Consider the following 23,950-nt stretch of genomic DNA (forward strand, 5'->3'; position numbering starts at 1 on the left):
ATATTGTAAGTCTGCTTGAATTACAAAATTTTGGTTATAGAAAAATGGTAGTGAAACTAGAGCTTGAGATTCTATCTCCAATTATGACTCAGAGTTACACTGTTCCAGGAACAGACTGTAAACCTAGATCCAGTAAGCCAGCTCAAAATGAATTTTGTTGTTCACAGGAAGAACTCGAAAGTACACTGTATGGAATGGGAAAAAACTGTCACCAATGTAAAAACAGTGAAACAGCATTTTTAAATGTGAAAGACTCACATTCACATAGTTTAAGAATTGCATTTTTCAAACATACCTTGTCCATTAATTTACTTGCATGAAGACTCAAGCTATTGAAGAATATTTTTTTGCTCAGCAAATGCATTTCTTCAATGGTAGTCAGTAATGTAGTTGCACTATTTCCAACAATGCCACTTAAAAGCAAAGAATATTTCAGATTGCAAAACATGCTAAAACAATTCAGTTCTTTAACTGAGTATAAGTGTTTAAAAAAAGATCTAGATTTAAACAAAAGTTTTTATATAGAATATAACCTGCAAGTTAAAAACAATTATTGTAGTTTCATATTAAAATGAGGCATTTTTTTCAAGTTAGGTGACAAACAAATGAAAACAAACTACAGTGTCTTCAATATTTCACAATCTCAAAAAAAAAAATTCACAATCTCTTTTAGAAAAGCAGTGGGTTAGAACACACTTACACTATGCAAACCCATGCTCCTGTTTTTCCTCTCTTATAGTAAATGTATGTCTTGATTATCCAAGAAGATCTCATTTTAAGGAAGCCATTCCCTCAACAGCTGTATTGAGAAAATATTTTATTTACTTAAATTTTTTTTTTGGGGTGGGGGTAATTAGGTATTTATTTCTATAGAGGTACTGGGGATCGAACCCAGGACTGCATGCATGCTATGCACTCACTGAGCTACATCCTCCCCTGAGAAAATATTTTCATTTTATTAATACTGAATTACTTTTTAAATTAAAACTGTTATGCTGTATCAACAACACACCAGTAAATTATAAAGTTTCTCATTTTTCATACTGCTGCCTAAATAGCAGTATATTTAGACTAATTATGAAAAATCTGGTATCATTTAAAAATAATTATTAGTACATTCCATAATTCTCTATTTGCTATCACAAGGATATTTCTTAGACCCATTCAGTAGGGTTTTCCCTTTTGGGCAGGATGTAAGACAGGCATGTATATAAAACAGTCCCCAATTTTATTCTCCTATTAATGTACTGAAAGTGATTTTAAAATATGTTTTTAGAGGAAAAGTTTTTTGTTGATGCAAAAATACACTGTAATCTGGTAGGAAATTATAATTTCTAAAGGCACAATAACATCTTACTATAACTACAAACATTCAGATTGCTGAAGTTAATATAATGGCACTAATACATATCGGTAGATAGTAAGCAAAACATACAGCAAATTTACTGAGAACTGATATATAACATGATACATTATAAAAGCAAGTACTATGTATTTCAATACATTTTAAAACTAAAATAAATTTGAATGAACTCGTACATGGTTAATGCAGACAAAGCAAATTATCAGTTTTATGTACTACATAAAACATGAAAGTATTTCAGTAAAAAATATTGTAAGCTTAACACGAAAATAAATTGGAAGGTGCTCCCACACATGCCTATTCATATAATAAAGTAAGTATGTCTTTGAATAAAAGAATGATACATCAAGCAAGGGGGGAAGAAGAGTGAATGAACACAAACAGCAACTGATATTTTAATGAAAAAACTGGAGAGACATCAAGATCCATTTACATTCATTTTTTAAAATGTGGAGTTATCAACCACATTTTGCAGGTACTCAGATCCAGAGTTTACTAATGTTTACTGAGTCCTCGCCAGGTCCCAGTCACTGGACTGAACACCTGTGGATGCTACTTGTATTCCCCTTCATATTCCTACCTAGTGTGCTTTTACTCCTATTGATTGTTCGGCTTTAGGGATTATACACAAACTCCCTGAGGCAGAAGACGAGTTAAATTATACAGAGCTCCTCCCCCATCACAATATACTCAAACCCCATCTTCCCCAGGCTTCCTAATACAGTTATACCCCAGGGCTCTGGTAAATAGTCAACGTTTACATTATTACAAGCGTGTAAATACTCATCAGGGAACCCAACACAAGGGAAAGAGCAGGCTGCTCAAGACGACAAACCTGAGTGACAGGTGCGTGGTAGGTCTAGAGAGCAGCCCGGGGAGACTGGAGACACAGGACAGGGGCTCCAAGGGGACGTGGGGAGAGGAGAGGGAGAGAAGCTGGGAGGACCACTTGATGTGCGGAGTCCACCTGGCAGTTTGGGACTGAAACCGCACTACGGGCAAGGAAAGCAAGCAAGCACAGACACCGAGCAATTTTCAACCACAGAGAGAGAATGTTTTACAGGAAAGGAAATGTAATCAAAGTACGCTGGATTTTTCCCACATCTCCCTTTTTGGGGTTTTGGCAGAATCTATCCTCTAGGAGTTTTAATGCAAAGGGGGCAAACATTTTTTGAGAACTTGAGTTTTTCCTACTTTCCCCAACCTCACTGGATATTCCTCCCCAGTTTTCTTTGTTTCTTCTCTTCTTAACCTCTAGACACTGATCTACGCTCACTTCTGATGTGATTTTACATGGTTCTATGGCTTCAAATACCTATACGCTGTAAGTTACCAAATTAATAGTTTCAGTCTTTTTTTTTTTTCCTGTGTTCTCTGCTCACTTGACATCTCCTACTGAATGTTCACAAGGACACAGAATCTGACTCAGCCAAAACTGCAGTGAACTCTTCATCGCCCACCCACCCCCGTCAACACGGTCCTCTCCAGCACTTCCAGTCTCAGCACATGACAATACCATTTTCATCTGGCTGTTCAAATCGAAAGCCAAGAACCTGACTCCTCACTCACTCCATCAGGTTGATATGTAAGTACTATTAGCTAGAACATAAAATATCTCCAGAACCAACTAGTTCTTACCACCTCCAAGTCTACCAACCTAGTCTGACTCGTCCTCACTTCTGCTCAGAACCACAAACTGCTTCCTAGGTACCTTCCCTGATCCCCTTTCGTCCCACTATGCTACACGATCCACACAGTACCCAGAGCCCCTTCCTTACATCATAAATCGCTCCCGTCACTCAGAATCCTCCCACATCATCTTTAACATACTGAGAATAAAATCTAACTCCTCACCATGGCCTACAGAGTCCTACATGTGTCTGGACTCTGCCTCCCTCTTTGATTTTATCTCCTCTTAACTCCTTCCAACTCACTCCCCTCCCACCTCTGGCATTCTTCTGGTCCCCTAGAGTCCAAGCTTTTCCTGGCCTTGGGCCCAGGGTGTGCCTCTGCCCAGGACACTCTCCTTCAAATGCTTTCCACACCCGGCTCCACGTCATTCAGGTCTCTGCTCAGTGGTCACCTGCACCAGCAGGCCCTCAAAGGCAGTCATGCTCACGTAACACCTACTCACACAAATCCCTCCCTGTGTTTTCTAATGCCTTTCTCCCGCTGTATTTCTCCTCAGTGCCCTTGCTGCTATTTAAAATTATTATTTGATACTTGCTTGTCTGCCCCATTAGAATGTAAGTTCAAGCTCTGTTTAGTTCACTGTCATTTCCTTAGCACCTAGAAAATGACATTTATAGTTAACTTTTCAGTTGACTACATGAGGAAATGTGTTAACAAGCAGAAAAAGTACATGCAAAAAATGTATCAAAAGATACTGTCATCTTCAAAATTATCATCTTCAAAGACAGAAAAATTATAATTCTCAGAGCCTAAAAAAACCTATCATCTTCAGAATCCAAATGATTTTATTCTTAGCACTCTCTTATCATTATCTTCAAGTAAGAAATTTCATGCAGCACCATCATGGCATAACTAAATAGATTATTTAAAAATTATTTTACCACTATCTTTTGCATAATACAGCATTAGCTATATTTCAGCTGCTCCTGTGTTTTCTAAATATGCATAATTTTCTTATTTTAGGAAGCCTAACACATTACAATTGAAACTAATTTATTGCTTTTGAGTCATGGACAGTGGTGATAATAAATATATATCTACAATGTTAGACAACTAACCCCAGTCCTATCTCTGATCAATTTTGTGGCCTGCAGCTTATTAGTTTTGTTGAAAAATCTATCAATAAGATATGAAATCTGACTCTTAGCTGTGAGTTTTGGGTGGCTAATCTCAGCCACCAGGAGGCAGGTAACACCACTGCCACATTCTTTTGGTGCTTCTTGAACTAGTGATCCCTGTGCCTCTTCTGGATCTGTTAGTTATAATAACCCTCTTGGATTTTAACAACTGGCCTTCTGTTCCTGATACTGGCATTCTTGATAACAAGTAATTTTAAAGCATTTTTTAGTAGACTAATATAAAGACTATCAAAAACAGAGCCTGGAAAAACACTGAACACAACTACACGTGTAACATGGTCTTATAGTGGCATTTTCAGTTAAGGCTCAAGTGTATGTACACCATCAACAGATATATGCAAAATGAAAATGAATGCAAATTTGGGAGTCAAAGGTCATATTTTAGATAAGGCAAGTGGTTCCTAATCAGATAAAGCTGCTTTTATTTAGAGGAGGTAAAGCAATGGTTTCTGTTTTATCACTAATGGAAAACTAAATGTTAAAGGTGAATTTATGTTATTTACATCCAGAATAAGACATTTCACTAATTACGCCCTATTCTGAGTATAATATGTAGTTGCTTTAGGTGTTGTGCATCTTTTACTAATACAGGAGGACTCAATAAACACTTGTACAGATTTACACCACTCCCTAAGTTGTGTGTGTGCTAGTGTGTGTGTCTGGTTAGGCTGGGAGAAGAAAGGGAGAAGGAAAGGCTGCACCTCAAAGTACAGCACGTATAATGCACAGAAGATGAGTCACATGGTGTGGAGGCTCCGCCAGCTGGTCATGCAAAGAGAATGTACACACAAAAAATATTACACTGGGTTCTAACTGAAATGAGGTATCACATCGGACTTAACGAGCACATTTAAACATTACACTTACCTGATTGTATGGTGGTAAAATTTAAGGAGGTTAGAAATTTTGTATAATAAAACTGCTCCAGGTTCAGCAACTATTACTTGTTCAATTCGAACCTATTAAAACATGTGAGAAAAAAATAAACATTTCTTAAAAGTGTAACTTCTCTTCATTAATCACATGTAGTATGAATAGCATTAAAAAAATTAAATTTTATCATTGCAGAAATCACAAAATTCCTTTCAAGTTATTTCTGAACGTTAAATTACAAAGCATGGTAAAATAACACAAACATTTTAACACAGATATACGCTACAAAAAAGTGATCCATTACCTACAGAATTTGGTTCAAGGCAGTTGCTATGAGAAACTCAACACAGTGATTAGATCATCTTTAAGTTTTTCACCAGCACATAAGGGACTTTAGCTCAGCACTAAACTGCAAAGAAGCTGTTACATTCTAAAAACAGATTATCAGTGAAAACGTACTGCTCTATGGACAAATATTCAGAAAAAATTTCTTTAATTCTTATCTTTAAACTACTATACCAAGTTTCTTTTTATATTAATTAGAGAATAAGAAAGCAGATAAATCTCAAATTAGCACTAACATAATCTGTCTAATTATACTACTACCAGGGCAATATCAGATCTAGTTCAAGATTAACTTGATCTGCTCAAGATTAACTACTCAGAGTCCTTTCTAATTAAACCCCATCCCTCACTAATCTTTCCCTTACTTTATATTCCCTAATTAGTAAATACAATCTAAACCACACCGGGTGTGCTTACTTACACATTCTATCTATGCTTAAGCTGCTGGTGACATTGTGTCTCCTTGTTTCCGACCTAGATTCTAAATAGACGTGTTTTCTGCTTCTCCTACATTTCTGCAGCATCTAATAGAACAGTACGTTTGCAACAGATGTTTAATAAACACGTTTGAAAGCACTTAGATCTTGAAGTATAATACCAATAAATGTGATCTGCTAAAATGGTATTTTATACATATTAAGTATATATGAGTGTACAAAAACCTGTTGTATAGAAACTGATCTCTACATTAACATGTTTATGAAACTGACACACCTTTCGGCATAAGGTAACAGATTAGTTAACTACCACAATATTATAAATCATGAATGGCATTTGAATTTAAAAACTGTAATTTTCACATTGTAATTTGTTTCTAGGTCCAAGGCCTCAATAGTGATTTAAATTATATATCTTATCAATAAAAGTGATATTTTCTGAATTTCAATATAACTATTAGGACAAAATATAAAGAGTGTTAATTGCAGACAGCTCTTCCCTAGCAGATTTATAACACCATCTCAGCTATCTGGCAACCTGCCTTCTAGAATTTTCAGGCATGGAGAAAATACTCTTCATTCCAACTTCCTTAAGAAGAGAGAAAGAAGAGGAGAGGGGGAAGGAAGAAAGAGAAAAAGAAAAGGAAAACAACATTCACCTCTTCACACATACTAATGGTTTGGGGGAAAGCGGCATCCTTTCAGCTGCAGTGAAAACAGAGCAAGGCTGAAAACTCAGGAGACTTATGTACGACGCACCAAGACTGGTTAGTTTACCCACTGCTTCAGGAGGATTATGTAAGAGACCAGACCATTTTCAGCAAAAATCAACAGTCACAGGAAAGACACAGGAGTTAAGAGAAACAAAAATAAACAAGTATAACAGACCAAATGGGACTCACGGTGGGGACGCCAGCAGAGGGAAACGGTCAGCTGAGCTTAAAAGCAGGGATGGGAGTAAGGGCTCAGCCAGGAGGTGCCTGCAACAGCTCCTGGCACAGAGTAAGCACTCGGCAAATCCTAACTGTGTTAGACGCAGCAAAGATGATAAAGGCAGACATCGAAAGCAGCACACATGGGCTGGATGGAATGTGACCACCTCGGGGAGAGGGGAAAGGCAGAGCAGGGCTCTCCACGCCCAGGCAGGCGGAGAGCGGCAGCAAAGGCGAGAGGAGAAGAGGCCGCACTTGTGGGGACGGGGCAAGGGAGAGGGAGGACTGAAAGGGACAAGGACAAACCCCCTTTACCAAAATCAGACAGCTGCTCAGGGCAGATGTTCGTCCCCAAGCTACATCAGCAATCCCAGGGCACTGGGACTGTCTCACACAGGCAGCTTTCACTGTCTGTTCCCTGCCATTTATCTTTGCATGCACACCTATTTTCACAGAAGCCACCATAGTTTAAGAAGGTCAGGAGCATACAATAGACTAAAGTTTTTATTGAAAGAGATAAAATTCAAATGTCAGCGATCTAGAACATTCACACAAAAGAAACAACATTTTACCTATGGACTTGAAAAATAAAGAGTAAGTACATTAATTTTGAGGTTTCTAGCTACAACTGTGAGGGAAGGTATCTGCGAAATCCCAGGCCTGACGCTGACGAGCCACAGAGCCCTCCCCTCAGTGCATGTGACTTCAAGTTCAGAGCACAGATTTTAAAACTGGAAGTAACTTTAGAGATCATGTCCTAACGCATATATTTACAACTATATAGTCTAGTACCTATGGAGTTTCACTTTGTTAACACTAAGAAAAGGTTAAATACAGGGGAGAGTAAAACAAATACACAGTTTTGCAAGGATATCATCCCATCACTACAACATTTTCTTTGTTTCAAACTCTCATCTGCTTTGAAAAGAATTCATTACCACAAAGACAAACGGTTGAATAATAGAAATTTAGCCAGAACATCCAATATTACATGCCACTATGAAAAGTTTAGCCACTTACCAATTAGGAAAAATTTTTGGAATGTAAAAGCAGGGAAGTCACTAAGAAAAATATTCCAAATTATAATTGAAAAAGAAAATATTAAACTAAGCTTTTTCTCAGCTAACAACTGTATCATTGAGAGCATCAGATACCCAAATGAGGTCATACAGAAAGAACTGTTAGTATAGTGTAACACTGTCTACAAGTGCACAGAGGAAGGGAAGAGTTGCTGGATCATGTACCGCGTCACTGCGTCACTGCTAACTTGACGTGTACCTACTAGTGAACACCTGTTAAATATTCCCTGGAGTGTGCAATAAACAGATACTACCACATGGAAAGAGCTAAGGTTCTGTCACTTAAAAAACTGAAGGGATTTTTCATCATTTTACCATAAAAATATCTTTGCTTGCTTACTAGTTTTCTTCACCCTTTCATAGCTTACATTAATATTTCACAGAAAGTCACAATAATGCCCTACAATTGTTACTGATACCTTTCTGGGCACACACATTGAAGGAAAATGAAATGAGTTCTAAGTACATTTTAAAACAGAGGCTGACTGGTATATAATTTCTTTATATAAGCAGTGGGTGTTATTTTAAATGTTTTTAACATCATAACATTTCTTACTCAGCCCAAGACAGAAAACTCTAAGGTTCATTTCAACCCTCAGATTCTAGAATTACATTTTATACAATTACTTCATTAAAAAAAAGAAAAGAAGGAGTAAGCAATATAAGGAATATAATACCGTAAGTAAGGTGCGTTGAGAGGATGAAGATAAGGCAGATAAACTACAACTTATCACCAAAAAGACCAGCAGTTTCTTTCAACCATGTAGTTATAGAAAGGATGAAAAGTATAGAAAAAGAAACTTCTCTTTATTCTCCTTTTCTACTTTTATCTTTTCAATAACTGCTAGTATACAAAACAAGCAACATTTATGAGTACAAATGTCTAAAAGTCAACTATGGCAAGTAAATGTTTCATTTGGGAGAATTAAAATCAGTTCAAAATATTTTGCTATGTATTTACTGAATATGCAATTGGACCCTAGGATAATCAAGTTATAGTAGTAATTTAACTTGCAAATATAATCAATTGTCACAGATATGCCACTGGGATTTCCTTGCCTAGGACCAAATAGCAAAGAAAATCGTAGAAACAACAAAACTTGGTTTTAAAATTTAGTTCTTGGTAAGAATAAACCATAAAACTCCTGGATTAAAATTTCCATATAGTAAATTGAAGTCAGTCAACAAGGAAAAGTAAAAGAACAACTGCAAAATATTCTGGAACTATTCATAAAGAAGAATAACATTTGCTGCATGCATAGGAGGTGCCAGGAACCGTGCACATCACCTACACACGTCTCACACTGACTCCTCACAGCCCTTGATGGCAGGTATTTTTATGTACCGGTTCAACATGAGCAAATTAAGATGCAGAAAAGTGAGGCAATTAGAACAAATAAACGTAATTAAGTGGCAAAGTAGACATTCTAACCCAACTTTGACTTCAAATTCTGTTCCTGTACTATAAGCAGTATTGATAGTAATACTTACACACATTATTTTATCCTTATCATTATTTATTGTTAGAATAAACAAAAACATTTACTATGCTTGAAGCAATAAAGTAAATAAAATATGTTTTTAGTAAATTTCTGTTTAGAGTTCATAGATTCATTATTTCAATTTAATAGACATTTTCTCAACTGATTAACATAAATTATTATAGGAAACAAAATATGTACAAAATAAGTGAATATATGCAAACTAAGAATATTTCAAATTTTCTTAGGGAGAAAACTGGCAATGATTAGTTTAAAATGTGTTTTATTATCCTACACTAATGTGTTAATTTGACAAAGTTAAGCAAAAATTCAAGCTGCTATGAATTTCTTTAAACTCAGAATAAGGCAATAATTTAACCAGATACCATAAAACATATTTAAAAACAAAATATTTTACCTTTAGAGGTCTGCACACACCCTCAGTAATATGTCCAACAACTTCCTGAATATTCTCCTCAACACCTACAATTATATGACATAACTGAAATTTTTTTCTGTATTACACTGCTTCACGTAAGTTCAAAAAAATAACAAACACTCATACATATGACTCATGGCATTAATAACATTGAAAATAACCATAATAATATTTAAGTTCAAAATCTTTTAGGACTTTAATTACGTTAATGAGTTGAGGGTCCTGTTAATTCATTTGACTGTTGATTAGTGAACATTTTTCTTTGTGAAAAAGAATAAATATTATGAACCACAGGAAAAAAAGACTCTGAAATATATTAACTGAAGGAGGTGATGTGAAGATGTGCAAGCTTTTGTTCCACAAACACCTTATTCTAGACAGTAGTGCTAAGCACACAAACTGAAGGTATAAAGATGGAAAACACACCTTGCAATCTAATGGAAAAACTGACATTTACTAATTACCGACGATTAAGGTCTTGGTATACACTGCTTGTAACCACCTTCATTTTTACAGATGAAGAAACTGAGGTTTAGAAGAATTCATGCCATTTCCACAGAATAACCTATTTCATCTAACTCCAATTATTTTCTTCCCACTTCTTAATACTGCCTCTCATGCATACTTTACTAACATTTTTAAAGAAATACATTCTTTTAAACTGGTAATTAGGGTAACAGAAGACAACTTTTAAAAGTTCAGACTTTGTGCCAATCAGTCATATATGCTGAACCTAATCTCAATATAAGAGTTAAAAACAAGGAGGTTAAGTCCTGCCACCAATTTGTACACTGGTCTCTCCTGCAGATGCGCTGAACCGGGATGATGGGGGGCCAAGCTATGCAAAATAGCCAAGTGACACCAGTCACAATAGCTCTCTTCATTTCCTATCAAAAACAGAACATCTTAACCATCCACTAACTCCTTCTACAAAAGGCATCTTAAGGTAGTCACAACTAAGAAGATTTGAAATTCTGTAAACAGACATTAGCAACTCAAAAATAATAATTTTTTTCTCTTGAAATCAAGACCAAAATTTTAAGTACATTTAGTACATAGGTAATTATTCAAAAAACTTTAAAATACTCAAGTGAGAATGAAAAAAGGGGTTGAGCAGTAGAAATGAAAGAAGTAGCAGCTTAATGCCCTTCAGTCACTTGGCCTGTGGACTCACACATAAAATGAAAATAACACCACCTTTTGACTTTAAAAGGTGGCGGCACAGGAGATCTGAGATATTCTACCCTAGGCACTCCAGAAAGGCCGCAGCAGGGAAGCAGAAGGGTCTGGGCTTACTGTGCAGGGTCCCTAGGGTTCAGTATTAAAGTATGATCAGCTGTGTGACAAGAGGAAAATGACAGAGAACAAAGTCTCGGGGGGGAGGGGGCAGGAGAGGTGGGAAGATAATCGGGATGCTTACTGTGTTACCTATGTGTGAGGACTTAACCCCCACGAAGAAAAGAGCAGTAAGAACAGAAACAGAGACGTCCCGTGCGACTGACCACATTCAGGCATTAGCAGTACCAATCGGAAGACCCACCTTGTGTAGTTACGTGCTTTAAGAGAGCTTCAAGGTGTTCTTTTTCAGAAGCAGTAGCCTGATGGAGCCAAGCCAACATATCTCCTACATATCTAATAAAGAACTAAATGTTAGTAAAAACGTCCTTCAGGAAAACATCAAATACTCCAATGCTGTCTGACTACTATACCTCAAAGGATCATGGGAGTGCATTTCAATGGGTCTAGGTGTGCCTCCTGGGCCCCCTCTTGTAAGAGCATCAATAAATCCACGAACAACTGTACTTCTTCTGGCTGTTCCAAACTCATCTAAAGTATACCTAGAAGAAACAAGTTATATGAAAAACAGTGATTTTTCTTTCTAACGGTTACATCAAACTATTCATGAAATTTCCGAGATGAGCAAGGCATCTGAAGCCTCTTTAAGCAATACTGTTTTAAACAACAAAATATACTTATGAAATAACTTTATCATAATGAAAATGCAATCTAGAGGCCCATCTTTTTACTCCTAAGAAAGAATGCTGGGATTTGGGAACAGTAACAGAGGCGGTGGCAAAAAGGGACAGAGCAGTAGACTTGGTAAAAGTAAAAATCAGGGCAAGGAAGCAATCCTGGACTTGAAGGTTTCAGAGCCCCTCTCGTCCAAAACATGATGCTCCACTGTCACAGAGGCCGTGATACCTAATTCTCAGAGGCTAGTTACAGTTAGAACCTTGCAAACTGAAATTAAGACTTTTCCTTCCACATTTAGGAATTCTCATTTATATATTTTTTACCATTAAAATTTGCCCAAAATATACTATCCATATTTAAAAGCTTATTTTGACTCCAATATTAAATTACATGTTCCTTAAATTTACTGACTATGTATATAGAGCAAATAGTTTCTTTTACAAGTCATTCATTGTGGTTGGAAAAAAAAAGACATTAGAAGTTGAGGAATCTGTAGGGAAGGAAAGTTTTGACCTGGAGGATCAGACAATTTGGGGTGAAATCATAGGATGGCTTAGAGTTGTCAAGAATGCCTGTTTCTTTGACTAGAATCAGCCTTTGTTTCCCGTTATCACCACTCAATGCCCAACTGAAAGTTCTGTTATAAAAGTACACAGGAAAGCAAAATATTTTTTCATAGTCCAATGTCAGCAGATTCCGGACCAATTAACTTTTAAATCTCTAAACAGTATTCTCCTAAATGCTGAGAATTATTTCATTATGCCACATATAAACAAAGTTACCAAAATTTCCCAAAGGTTTCCAAAATAATTAATTTCTTAGGCTATACTGTTTTCTTTAATATGCAACTGATTTAATGAAAAAGCCACAGTTTTTAAATATAAGAAAGCTGGAAGAGAGAATATTTTCAAATAACGGGAAAAGCGTGAAGAAGTGGTCAATAGCTCTAAATTTTGAAGACGCTGAACCTTTTTAAAGGACTGTTCTCTAGTAACCAGATCATGTTTATTTGCGGTTTTCTCTATTTTTGGTTAAAACGAAATGGTTTTGAAATTCCCTGCAGTGACATACCAGCAGTATGTCAAGATGAAAACGCAGAATCAAACTAAGTTGTGCTGAAGTGCACAACTGCCTTCTGTTCACTTTCTATTTTTTAAAATAAATTAGAACCAAAATGCTTACTTCTATTTTTAACTCATGCTCTTAAATTATAAATGTTTATTTTGAAGAATTCATTCCTTTAAATGATCAATTCTATGAAATGACTTATGATCAGATGACTCCTTATCATAGCACAAAATTCACAAACTTTTAACTTCTTAAATATATAAAACTAACTTGCACTCTCAGGACCCAACTGGCTACACAATAAATGAAAACAATGTAATCCCTGTTTCCAGGACTATTCATTGTGACCACAAGTTACATCAAAAACCAGTGAATCCACTGGCATTTTAAATGGGAGGGGGGGCAATTTCAAAAGCCTGATAAACACTAGAATCTAATCTATATAATATAAAAAATAAACACACATAAACATTAATGCTAATCCTCCTGAACAGATATAATTTGAAGAACAGCATGAATTAAAATGAACCTTCAATGATATCTGAAGACATGAAACATCTTGAGATCACAAGACACACGAAAATTTCTTTGACCAAAAACAGATTCTTTTCCAACAAAGGTCAAAAACTGAAAATGTAGCTTTACTAAGGTGAATGTTACAATTACATAAACATTCTAAAATGCTTCTAGTTAAAATAAAAATTTTTAACTCTCCTTTTTTATGTCTAGCCATAGCAAAAAAAAAGAAAAATTCTGGTCAAAAAGCAAATTAAAAGATGAAAAATTTTTGTCAAAAAAATTAGAAGATAAAAAGAATAGTGTAAAAGCCTCCGTAAGAAATGTAACAAAGAGTGAAGAAAAATCAGCGTTGTTCATTGTACTACATTCTTTAATAACTTATGCACTGAAGGAAAGACATTATCAATTTGTTCATCCTACTTAAATTTCTTCCTGAAATTTCTGTACTTGATTTATTAAAAGTTAAAATAAGGCATTCACATCCCAGTTACATAATACCTAAGAAAAACAAGAGTATGGCAGCTTTCCCCAAAGACTTCGGTAGCTGACATTTTCTTGTACGTGATACCTACACATTTGAGACACAATAATGAATAGTGAAGCTTTTGCAAATTACTTAAATCAAGGGCATGTAGCGCCATCTGGTGGTTAACATGAAAATTGTTAACATAACAATTTTCCCAAATTGAAAGAAAACACCACTTTGAAAATAGATGATTACTGAAGATGAAAGGCCAATTTTCTCTTTTTTAGCACTCATCTTACAGTAATCAACTGGCACTAAAATCCTCCTTCTTCCCCATTCAACCTCAAATGCCTCTTACAACCTTCCACATTGCACCACTGCCCCCACCCCCAACAGGTCCCTGTGGAGGCAAGTCTTCACCTATTTTAGCTCTATTCTTTCTTTCATGCGTTTTGCCTCACTGTCACGTAGGCCCTAAGTACTCCTCTCGTCAGCTGACAACCTTCCATCTCTTTTCAAAATAAAAATAGTAGCTAATATTTTGTGATGAGTAAAGCATTATGCAAAACACCTTATGTGAATGTTCTAATTTAATCTTCACAACAACCCAGAAAGATAGGCACTATTTTTATCCTCATTTTACAGCTTAAGGAAACTGAAGTGCAGGGGCTTGTCAAGAAATCTAATTTAGAGCCCACCTTTTAGATCATTATGCAATATTGCTCCTTTCCAAGCATTGATCAAGAAATAAAATTTAGAAAAAACATATCTACATGGTTCGAAGTCAGCTGATCTTCCCAGAAGCCCAGTAAACACAAAGGCATTTTTTTAAAAAGATTAACCTCCTTGTGAACAAATATGAATCTGCAGACAATGTAACACATCATTAAACAAACACCAAATCAAACACCAAGTATTTCAAATAGAAAAAGATTCTCATTATCAAACAGCAATACCTTATGGTGAAAAAGCTGAGACAGAAACGTGCAGGTCGGTAAAGGTCGCTGAGCCGGTGCTGCACGAGGAACGCCAGCCGATCACGGCGCCGCGCAGCCTGCGGGCGGGGACGCGCCAGCCCCTGCGGCCGACCCCCTGTGCAAGCTTTGGCCGTTTCCTAAAGGCACATGTTCCTCCTCAAACCACACCTTTGCAACCTGCTCTTCCCTTGCCTGAGATGTTCTCTCTTCCCTTCTTTTCCTGGAAAATGCTTGTTAAACCTTCAGCACTCCCTTTACACCTATTTCCTGGAGGAAAGTTTCCTTTCCCCTCTAGTGTTCACCTCCTTCTCCACCACAGAATACTTGAGTCATAAGCAGTTCAGACAGGACTTTCAGAAAAGCAAATAATATATCCAATAAAGTGGATCTGTTTATGTCTGGTTCTATAAAATACAGCAATTTGAAGGCAATGTTTTATTGATGTTAAGTCTGTTGCACTTAGAACTGTGCTTAACTCATAGTAGTAACTCCTCGGTAAGTGCACTGGAATGTTGTATTTTATGCAGCTGTCCCAGCACTGGTGTCTTGGAATCTTATTACAGGACAAGTAATGTTCCAATCAGAAAACAAAGTAAGAAGGAAGTCCTCTAAAAATATGTAAGCATCTGAAAGGCATGACTCAGAGCAGGACTGAACACCTATGCAGGAGTACCCTGGCTTTCTGCTTCCTGAATTTTAACTCCCCACTTGGTTTTCCTATTTTCATACTATCCCACGCATTAAAAATAAAAAAAGTATTTACTTCTATTTTATATGAAAAATAAAATTAAAATACAGAATAATAAAAAAAAAAATGTATGTTAATAATGCGTAAGATCCTTAACCTAAAGCATTATCACCCATCTCTTGGCTGGCATAACTTACAGAATCAAAAACCTGAACTCTTTCTTATCTTGAGTTCTACGATGGAGTCCTGATTTTAAATTTCTTTTTTCATCTCTGAGTAATTACATTTTTCAGTCTATTTAACCTCCTTCTCTCCGAAGCAAGGATGATACAGGAGTTTTAATTACACACATTTCCAAGTTGTTAATGAGAAGACAGACTGGGGAAAAGCCCTTGACCTCTACATAAATAAGTAGTCTCCATAAAAGGACCCCTTGGTTTTTGTCTCCATGTTGCATTCTACAGCATGTAATATGCAAATAAGCTGATGCTCCAATGGTTCCCAGATGAGACAAAAACATCACTGTAAATTACTGTATTGCTCAAACTACTGTATATGAATTTGATAATACTGAAAGTTAATATAAATTATCAAAGAAAAGGTAGGGTTTTTTTTAATCAGGAAAAAACCACTCACTTATATAAGACAGGTCTATCCTGCAGGGCTTCCATTGCCTGAGTTAGTACTGGAGAAATGTCACATGATTCTTGTGTCAATGTTCTGCATTCACCTGGAAAATAGTTAACATTGTATTATAACACATGTTAAATTAAAACTAGGTCTCTATTATGTCCCTCATACGCCCGAGTCTAAATACTGCACGAAAAAAATCCTCGGAAAAATCTAGAGGACACGTCAATCAAAATCTAGCCCATGCTATTAAACTAAAAATTTAACCTTAAATATTTATAAAACTTCAAATGACCACATTTGCTATCTGATATACCACATATTTTATTATTATAAAAAACTACAGTTCTGAAGAAACCAGTAAATGGACAAATATGCACTAAATAACTGCAATACATGTGGCAAAGTCAAGGAGGGAAGGGAGAACTAAATATACTATCAGTTCCTTACCTTGGGAGCAATCTGTAAGCAGTCTGCTCAAACTGTTTATATGGGCAACTAATATATAGTAATAGGATAATTTCAAAGTAGTTTAGACTTTAAACTTTTAAAAATCTCAACATGTTCTTTATTTTACTATTTTAATTTTATCCATAAAATGCTTATTAAATATCTATTCTGTTGAAAGATCTTATAACTTGTTCAGAAATTCCCAAACTTTTGGTATATGAGGAACTCACACTAGCAGTGTATTTCCTAGTGTGTACTGACTGAGAAAAATATAATCCATGTATGGAACTGGAGATATCTCATGATGACTCCAGAGTCCCTAGGAGTCAGAAAGCCACAGTCTGGAACTATCATGTTAGATAGATGTCATCGGAGCACAAAGAAATGTGAGGCAATGTCCTTGCCTTTAAGAAAACAGAAATCTAACTGGAGAGCTAAGACATACATATATGACAAGTTAAGTATAGAGTAGTAAATTGTGAAATACCAAATAAATATTTTCAGCAGTTAGTGTTCGGAGATGGGAAAAATCACTGATTTAATGTAGTCATGGAGAGTTCCAAGAAGATATGAAACCCAAGCTTCACTATGAAGATCGAGGGAGGGTTTGGATATAAAGAGAGAAAGCCAGACAACACTCCAAATAGGAGTAAATAGCACAAACAAGAGAGGGAGAAAAATAAACAGGTTTCAAAGCTAAAGAGTAAATCACGTGAAACAGATAATAAAGTTTTCCAGTCTAGCACAAGTGCCAGGTAACTGGATTTAATCCCAACTCCTTCCAACAGTCAGCTGGTAGCACCTATTAAAATATCACGTGCATGTGTTCCATTCTTTGTCTTAACTACCTACTTTGTTTTCAACAGGTAATTCTGTGAACAGACTACTGAAACATTTTAAAACAAAGCTAAAGTAAATAAACCATTTGTGGTAGGCAAAATAATGGTCGTCCAAGGATCCCTAATCCCTGAAACCTGTGAATATGTTATCTTACGTGGCAAAAGGGACTTAGCAGATGGAATTAAGATGACAGATCTAAAAATATGGACATTTTCCCAGATTACCCAAGTAGGTTCAAGGTAATCATATAGATCTTAAAAGTGGAAGAGGCTAGCAGAAGTGTCAGCTACAGATATGAGATGGAAGAAGAGGCAGGAGAGATTCAAAGTGAGAAAGTGACTCATTGCTGGCTTCGAAGATGGAGGAAGGGGCTGCAAGCCAAAGGATGCAGGGAGCCTCTGGAAGCTGGGAAAAGCCTGCAGTGACACCAGCAAGGAGACTCAGAGCTCGGTCCTCAGACTCAAAGAACTAAATTATGCCAACAAACTGAATGACTAGGAAACAGATTATTCCTTAGAGCCTGCAGCCCTGCACACATTTGAATTTTAGCATAGTGATTTCTGACCTCCAGAACTATAAGATAATAAATGTGTGTGTTTTAAGCCATCAAGATTGTATTAAATTTGTTACAGCAGCAACAGAAAATTAATTCACCATTTATAACACAGTTATGTAAATAAGAGAAGTCTAATCAACTTTAAGATAATCTGGAGCAGAAATATTGACTTTTTAAAATTCCCAACCTTAATTATATATAGTGCTTGAATGAGAGCAGATGCTTATGGGACAAAGACAAAGACAATATGCTCAAATATAAAGTTTTTCTTTTTAAAAATAATTTTTGATTACTAAGATCAAAATATGGTATCAAATAAAGACAAAGTGAAATAACAAAATCAAACACTAACATTCAGGAATCTAGACAGCACAGAAGAAACCACCTACTTTGAGCCCATCGGTAAAGCCTTTCATAAGCCGTTTCTTGAAGCAAGGCCATCTGTTCCATAATTTCTAAACTAAAAAAATTGAAGATTCATTATAACTTATTAAAAAGTTTTAGCCAATAGCTACATCCAAGAACCTAATTATTTTGTTTAATTACAGAATGATTTTTGGCCTTATCATTTTGTGGAATAATTTTCAGTAATTTTTTATAATTAAATAAATGCTGTCAGGTTTTAAAGCCATCACTTAGGTAGCCGACTGCTGTTTTACTCTAACCATATAGTTTTACTCCTTATCCAAAGATACATAAAGATTACACTTCTATTTCACAACATGTCATAATGTTAAGTACTTTAAAAAGAACTGAGAACGTCTTCAAAATTTTGGAAATACAAGAGGTAAACACAATTATGAATTGAAAAGGCTACTCACCCTGCTGTTTGTTGGTTTGTACGCAAGAGAACTTTGACATCATTATGAATCTGTTTTACTCTTCCTAGGGCCTTGAAAAAATCCTTTAAAATTAAGAATGTAACTTTAAAATTTTCATGTTTTCAGGTAAAATTACATTACTCTAAATCGAAATATCACTGCAAAGGACAAATTATTTCACTTACTCTAATGAAGTCTTCCTATACTAATCTCAACTTTCTCTAAGTTTCTATAAAAAGTTAACAGATATTTATTCACATTTTAAGACATACTAATTCAATGTCTACTATGTGTCAGATAGTGTGCTAAGATGCAGATACAAAATTTATAAAGATAAACCCCTGTCTTCAAGAAGTACACAGTTTTGCAAAAGAGAAATGCAAACCTAAAGATTGTCACATAAAGAAAAACATGCTATATATTACACAGCTTATGACTTAATTCAGCATGGCTTTATTATCATCGAAGATGATGGTTTATGAGTTTATTATATATCCACTATTGCCCCCTCATCCAAAAGCAGAATGCAAAGTTGGATGTATAAAAGATGCTCATTAAATATACAGGAATTGACTGCTGAACTACCAGGTTTTTTTTTTTTTTGCTTTAGAGAAAGGTACTGGAACCTCAGTTTCTAGACAGCCATAAGCAGTGTTCTAACCATGAAAATTATGGATGAGTTATTTTCCTTTAATGAACAAATTTTTAAAAAATCTCTTCTAATACTGTTTACTATTTCTGCCAGGGGGAAAAATGGTGAGATGTCAAATATTTCAAATGTGCCAAGTTCCTCAAACTACAAGGGCAATAAATACTAATAAGTAATGCCCCTACCAGTTCTCTCACCTACTCAATGCCCTACGCCCAGGACTGGTTCCACTCCAGCCCCGGCAGTAGGATAACAGTGACATCTATCAGGAGCCACTCAGTAAACCTCCCCACAACCCCACCTCAAGAACTCCTCCTGCCCTCAGGCCCCACAATGACGGCAGCAGGCACAGGTTTACAGGTCCCCCAGTTAGGACACTGAAACTCTTTTCAGGAAAAACTAAACATTTTCAAGGCAAGAAAAAAAAAAAAAAAAAGGAATGACACCTTTCCCTGTTGTTCAGCATCTGGGGAGGTTTTATAGTTTGTATGTTTAGAAAGAGAATGGCCTGGGTTCAGAAATTAACCAAATGAAAAGATAAGGAAATTCTAATTCCAGGAAAGACAGAAAGTTGTAAAAGAAAGAACACAAACTCATAATGTCACTGTGATGGAAACAGAACATGTCACATAACTGTATTGCGAGGTCAGAAGGAAGGGAAGGTGTAAGTGTGAAGGACGAGGGGGCCCTGGAGGAAGAGGCTAAATCCTCACAGTTCATGATAGGAAATCAACAGAAAGTAGTTGACACAGATAATCAAAGCATGTTCTTTCTAACTATAGAGCTAGAATATAGAATTCAAAAAAGAAGCAATCAACAAACTTGAAAATGGTGACAAGAAGGGAAGGAATGGAAAAGGTGATGCAGGCTTTTTTTTATAAGCCTTGACTTCTAAAAACAAAAACAAAAAGTATATATACTGCTTTGAAAAAACAAATTAAAGTAATTTAAAATAAGCACCCAAATTTAAAAACATTTTTAAATCAAAAAAAAATTTTAGGTGGTAAAATAAAACCTTAGCAAAGAGTGAGTTCTCTGTAACATCTGTAACTGCTGCACCTTTGGTGAGTTTAGCTGAACAAAATACCTCCGTAATAGGTCCTTCTCTTGTACCTCGGAGAAGACTCATTTCATCAGCAGTCAGCTGGAATTTGGATAAGAAGGCATCTGCAACTTGTGCTCTTATTTCTAATCTTTGACTGTAATATTGGGGAAAAAAGGCAATAAAAAAAAATCAAGCACACTACGCATTTGCACAGCTTTAAAGCAAGTTACATCTCTGATATAGCTTTTAAAACAAAAGTGTGAGAGTCTTAACATCTTCAAAAGCCTCATTTCTCCCTCAAATATTAGAAGCTCATCAGGCATGTAGGTGATAAACTGGCTGATACTATTCTACTGCAGGAGAGGCCACAGTAAAAGGAGTTAATCATTAGGTAAAAGAAATAAGTTCACAAACAGTCCAGGCATTACAAATCCCTAGCCACTTACATGGACTTGAACAATTCACCTTGTAATAACAAGGTTATCTTACAGGAGAGAAATATGCCAATTAATTTCTTCTCAGTCACTAAAAAATCTTAAGCCTCTGAAGCTTGTACATGAAGTACACAACAACCAAAAAAAAGGTCTATTTTTTTCATTTTAGTTTAGAAACAGAAGTCAAGAATTCATTTAATAACTCCTCATTAATCCAAAAAAATCACTCTTCCACTTTGCCTTCCCCACCTTTTCTGCACACTATTATAATTTTTAAAAAAGTCTTTTAAATACACTGTCTGAATATAACCTATCTAGAACAGTTGACAATTAGGAAAGGGCACACTCCAGTCTGGAACTCAATCTGCAGGGACCCGAAGGACTCAGCAGGGTTACCAAGTAGAGGCAGGTTAGGAACACAAACTACGTGAGCAGAAATTCAACATCCCTGGCTTCTAGATCTCAGATTTGAAGATACACAAACAAAATCATACGTGTTTCACTAGTAGCATTCACTGGGCAGTAATATTCTACAATCTAACAATATTCCAATGGAACTGAACAAAGATAAACATTAACACCATTTGAACAGACGGTATAATGCACGCCAGCCTTGTTTTGTTTGTAGTCTCGGGTTGTGAGCTTTTAAATTCACAAAGTCAAATGCTCCCATGAATGACAAAAAGTCAGAAAGGAAAAGTCCTCCAGGTGGCAGTCATGTTCTGCTTGTCTCAAATGATAATGTAAATCACCTAATTAAATCTTGAATTTAAATACAGATTTAAATAGTGCATGTCTTTAATCATCTCATTAAATACTAGTAACTAAAAGTTACCTTACAGGTTTTTATACTTTTAGATAAAGTCCCAATCATTATCACATAGGATTTAAAGTAATTATTAACACTTTATAAAATTCCTTGAGACTATACAAAATAACCATTTTAATTAAAACCTTTTGGGAGTTTCTTTTGGATCTATCTTTACAGTCAATTTATTAGGCATGCTGGAAAATTAATCTCTTTAGTGTATTGTTCCCTTTTGTTTTACCTAAACCTAGTACAGCTGACCTTTGAACAAGATGATTTTAAAACACTTACCAAACTATTATGTTTAAGAATGGAAATAATATCTGATAATTTATGAAACTGAGGTTGGCTCATTCATAAGAAAAAATATGCTGCCACCATTAAACAAACATGACTTTTCTAAATAAGAGGTAGAGGAAAATGCACAAGATATACTACGTAAGTATAGTAAAATATAACTACGCACACATACTAACTGTGGGAGAAAATATACCAGATTGTTAACAGTGGCTGTCTGGGTGGTAAAGTCATGTCTGATTGCAATTGTCTTCCTTAAATTTTACATCCACGAATGGAAGGAGAAAGAAGAAAGATGTGATGCTCCCCTGCCTTCTCCTAACCTTTTATCAGGCAAGGAAAGAATATATATCACATATACTCTATATTTTGACATGTATATTTGTACAAAATAAATAGTATATTTTTATGTTACCAATTTCAAAACCTAAATTTAAGTAGTTTATAACAAATAACACAATTAAAATAAAACCATTAAAAATAAAATAGTAAGAAAAAATAAGACTGTAAATAACACAGCTGAGGAAAGCTATTGCCATTAAGCACAGAACAGCCTAAGCTTCCCGGCCACCGATGCCAACGTGGAACGAGACGCGCTACGCGGCTTTGTCTAATCAAAGGGGAGGAAGCTGGGGGGTTCTGCTCCTTGAGGTTTGTCAGACGTGTTCAGCCTCCTACACAAATCACTTAATCACCACAGCAACCCTGTGACATCGTTTATTATTCAGATAGTTTATTTTTTCAGATGTGGTAACTGAGACTGAGAGAGATTAAGAAATGTTATTTGTACAAAATTAAAAATCTAATGAGCTCTTACCCAAGATTTAGACTAGAATTCAGCTCTCCAAGGCCTACATTCTTTCCACTCTAACACACTACACCTCAAAAACAAACAGAAACATTCACCAGAAGCTGTTATTTTCCTGAGCACAGAGAAATGTGAACGGCAGGCCTTTATAGGAGACAATAAAATACTGATCAGAGCTTTCAGTGGTATTAAAAGACACGAAGACATATTCATTCGGATACAGTCTTTCCTAGTCATCAGTGAAACCCAACTTCTGACCACCAATTAAATATTAAGGGGAAATGTCAAGCTGCAGTTCTCTGGAGACAATTCTACATCCAACTTTACCTATTAGAGCATTAGCTATCAAAATGACCTCCTTCTTAACCCAGCTGGAAAAAATATTCATATCACTTATACATTTGTCTGAATATCATGTTATCCAAATAAGCCTATAGAATTTCTATTTCTAAAGCTAATTGCTTGTTTAACTAAGTTTCTTGTTAAAAAGAAAAGGTTAGTTTTTAAAAACAGAAAAACAGCTCTCTGCTAGTTCCCAGGAGACTGTGGTCATCATTTCTGCTATGTAATTTTTCTAAAATACATCCACACAAATGTTCACTTGGCACATTCCCATCTACAGTTCTTCGGACACTAGAATGTCATAAATGCTTGCTTCCCAAAAACACACCAGGCCAAAACACTTTCACAGGCTTATTAAAATAATGAACATAAACAACATTGCTTAAATAGTTTTGAGAATATATGAAAAATAGAAGCACATTGTTCTAATATTGCCTCCGGCAGACATTCATCAGAGTCTGACACATGTTGCAAGCTCCAATACAATGCCTATTTTTCAGTTTTCATTTTATGTTCCTTTCCTGACATTAGAATAGTTATATTTCATATTCATTCACTCAAAATTATGTATTGAATCTACAATGTGTTAAGCACTGGAGACACAAAAAGAGAGTAAGAAATTGTCAGTGTTCTCAATGAGCTCACCATTTAGTAGGAAAAGAGAGTTAATCAAACCGACAATCAGTTACAAGAGACTGCACTACATACACACTACAGCAAAGAGGGCAATGGATTTAACTCAGACCAGAAAGGGTTTGAATAAACACAGGACTGGTGATGGTGATCTGTTACTCTCTT

General features: G+C 35.7%; 1 protein-coding gene across 1 annotated transcript in view; it reads right to left on the bottom strand.

Moving 5' to 3' along the window:
* The window catches only part of COG6 (component of oligomeric golgi complex 6), a 62,432-nt gene that overhangs the window by 30,160 nt on the left and 8,322 nt on the right, over nt 1-23,950 (bottom strand). The window contains exons 5-13 of the mRNA XM_010982417.3: nt 20,506-20,617; nt 18,770-18,852; nt 18,338-18,408; nt 16,109-16,202; nt 11,490-11,618; nt 11,321-11,412; nt 9,760-9,824; nt 5,062-5,153; nt 296-413 (exon numbers count right to left, since the gene is read on the bottom strand). Coding sequence (XP_010980719.1) covers nt 296-413; nt 5,062-5,153; nt 9,760-9,824; nt 11,321-11,412; nt 11,490-11,618; nt 16,109-16,202; nt 18,338-18,408; nt 18,770-18,852; nt 20,506-20,617 — 856 coding nt within the window. The remainder of the gene's footprint in view (nt 1-295; nt 414-5,061; nt 5,154-9,759; nt 9,825-11,320; nt 11,413-11,489; nt 11,619-16,108; nt 16,203-18,337; nt 18,409-18,769; nt 18,853-20,505; nt 20,618-23,950) is intronic.

The sequence above is a fragment of the Camelus dromedarius genome, chromosome 13, assembly GCF_036321535.1.
Source record: "Camelus dromedarius isolate mCamDro1 chromosome 13, mCamDro1.pat, whole genome shotgun sequence".
NCBI classification, from domain to species: domain Eukaryota; kingdom Metazoa; phylum Chordata; class Mammalia; order Artiodactyla; family Camelidae; genus Camelus; species Camelus dromedarius.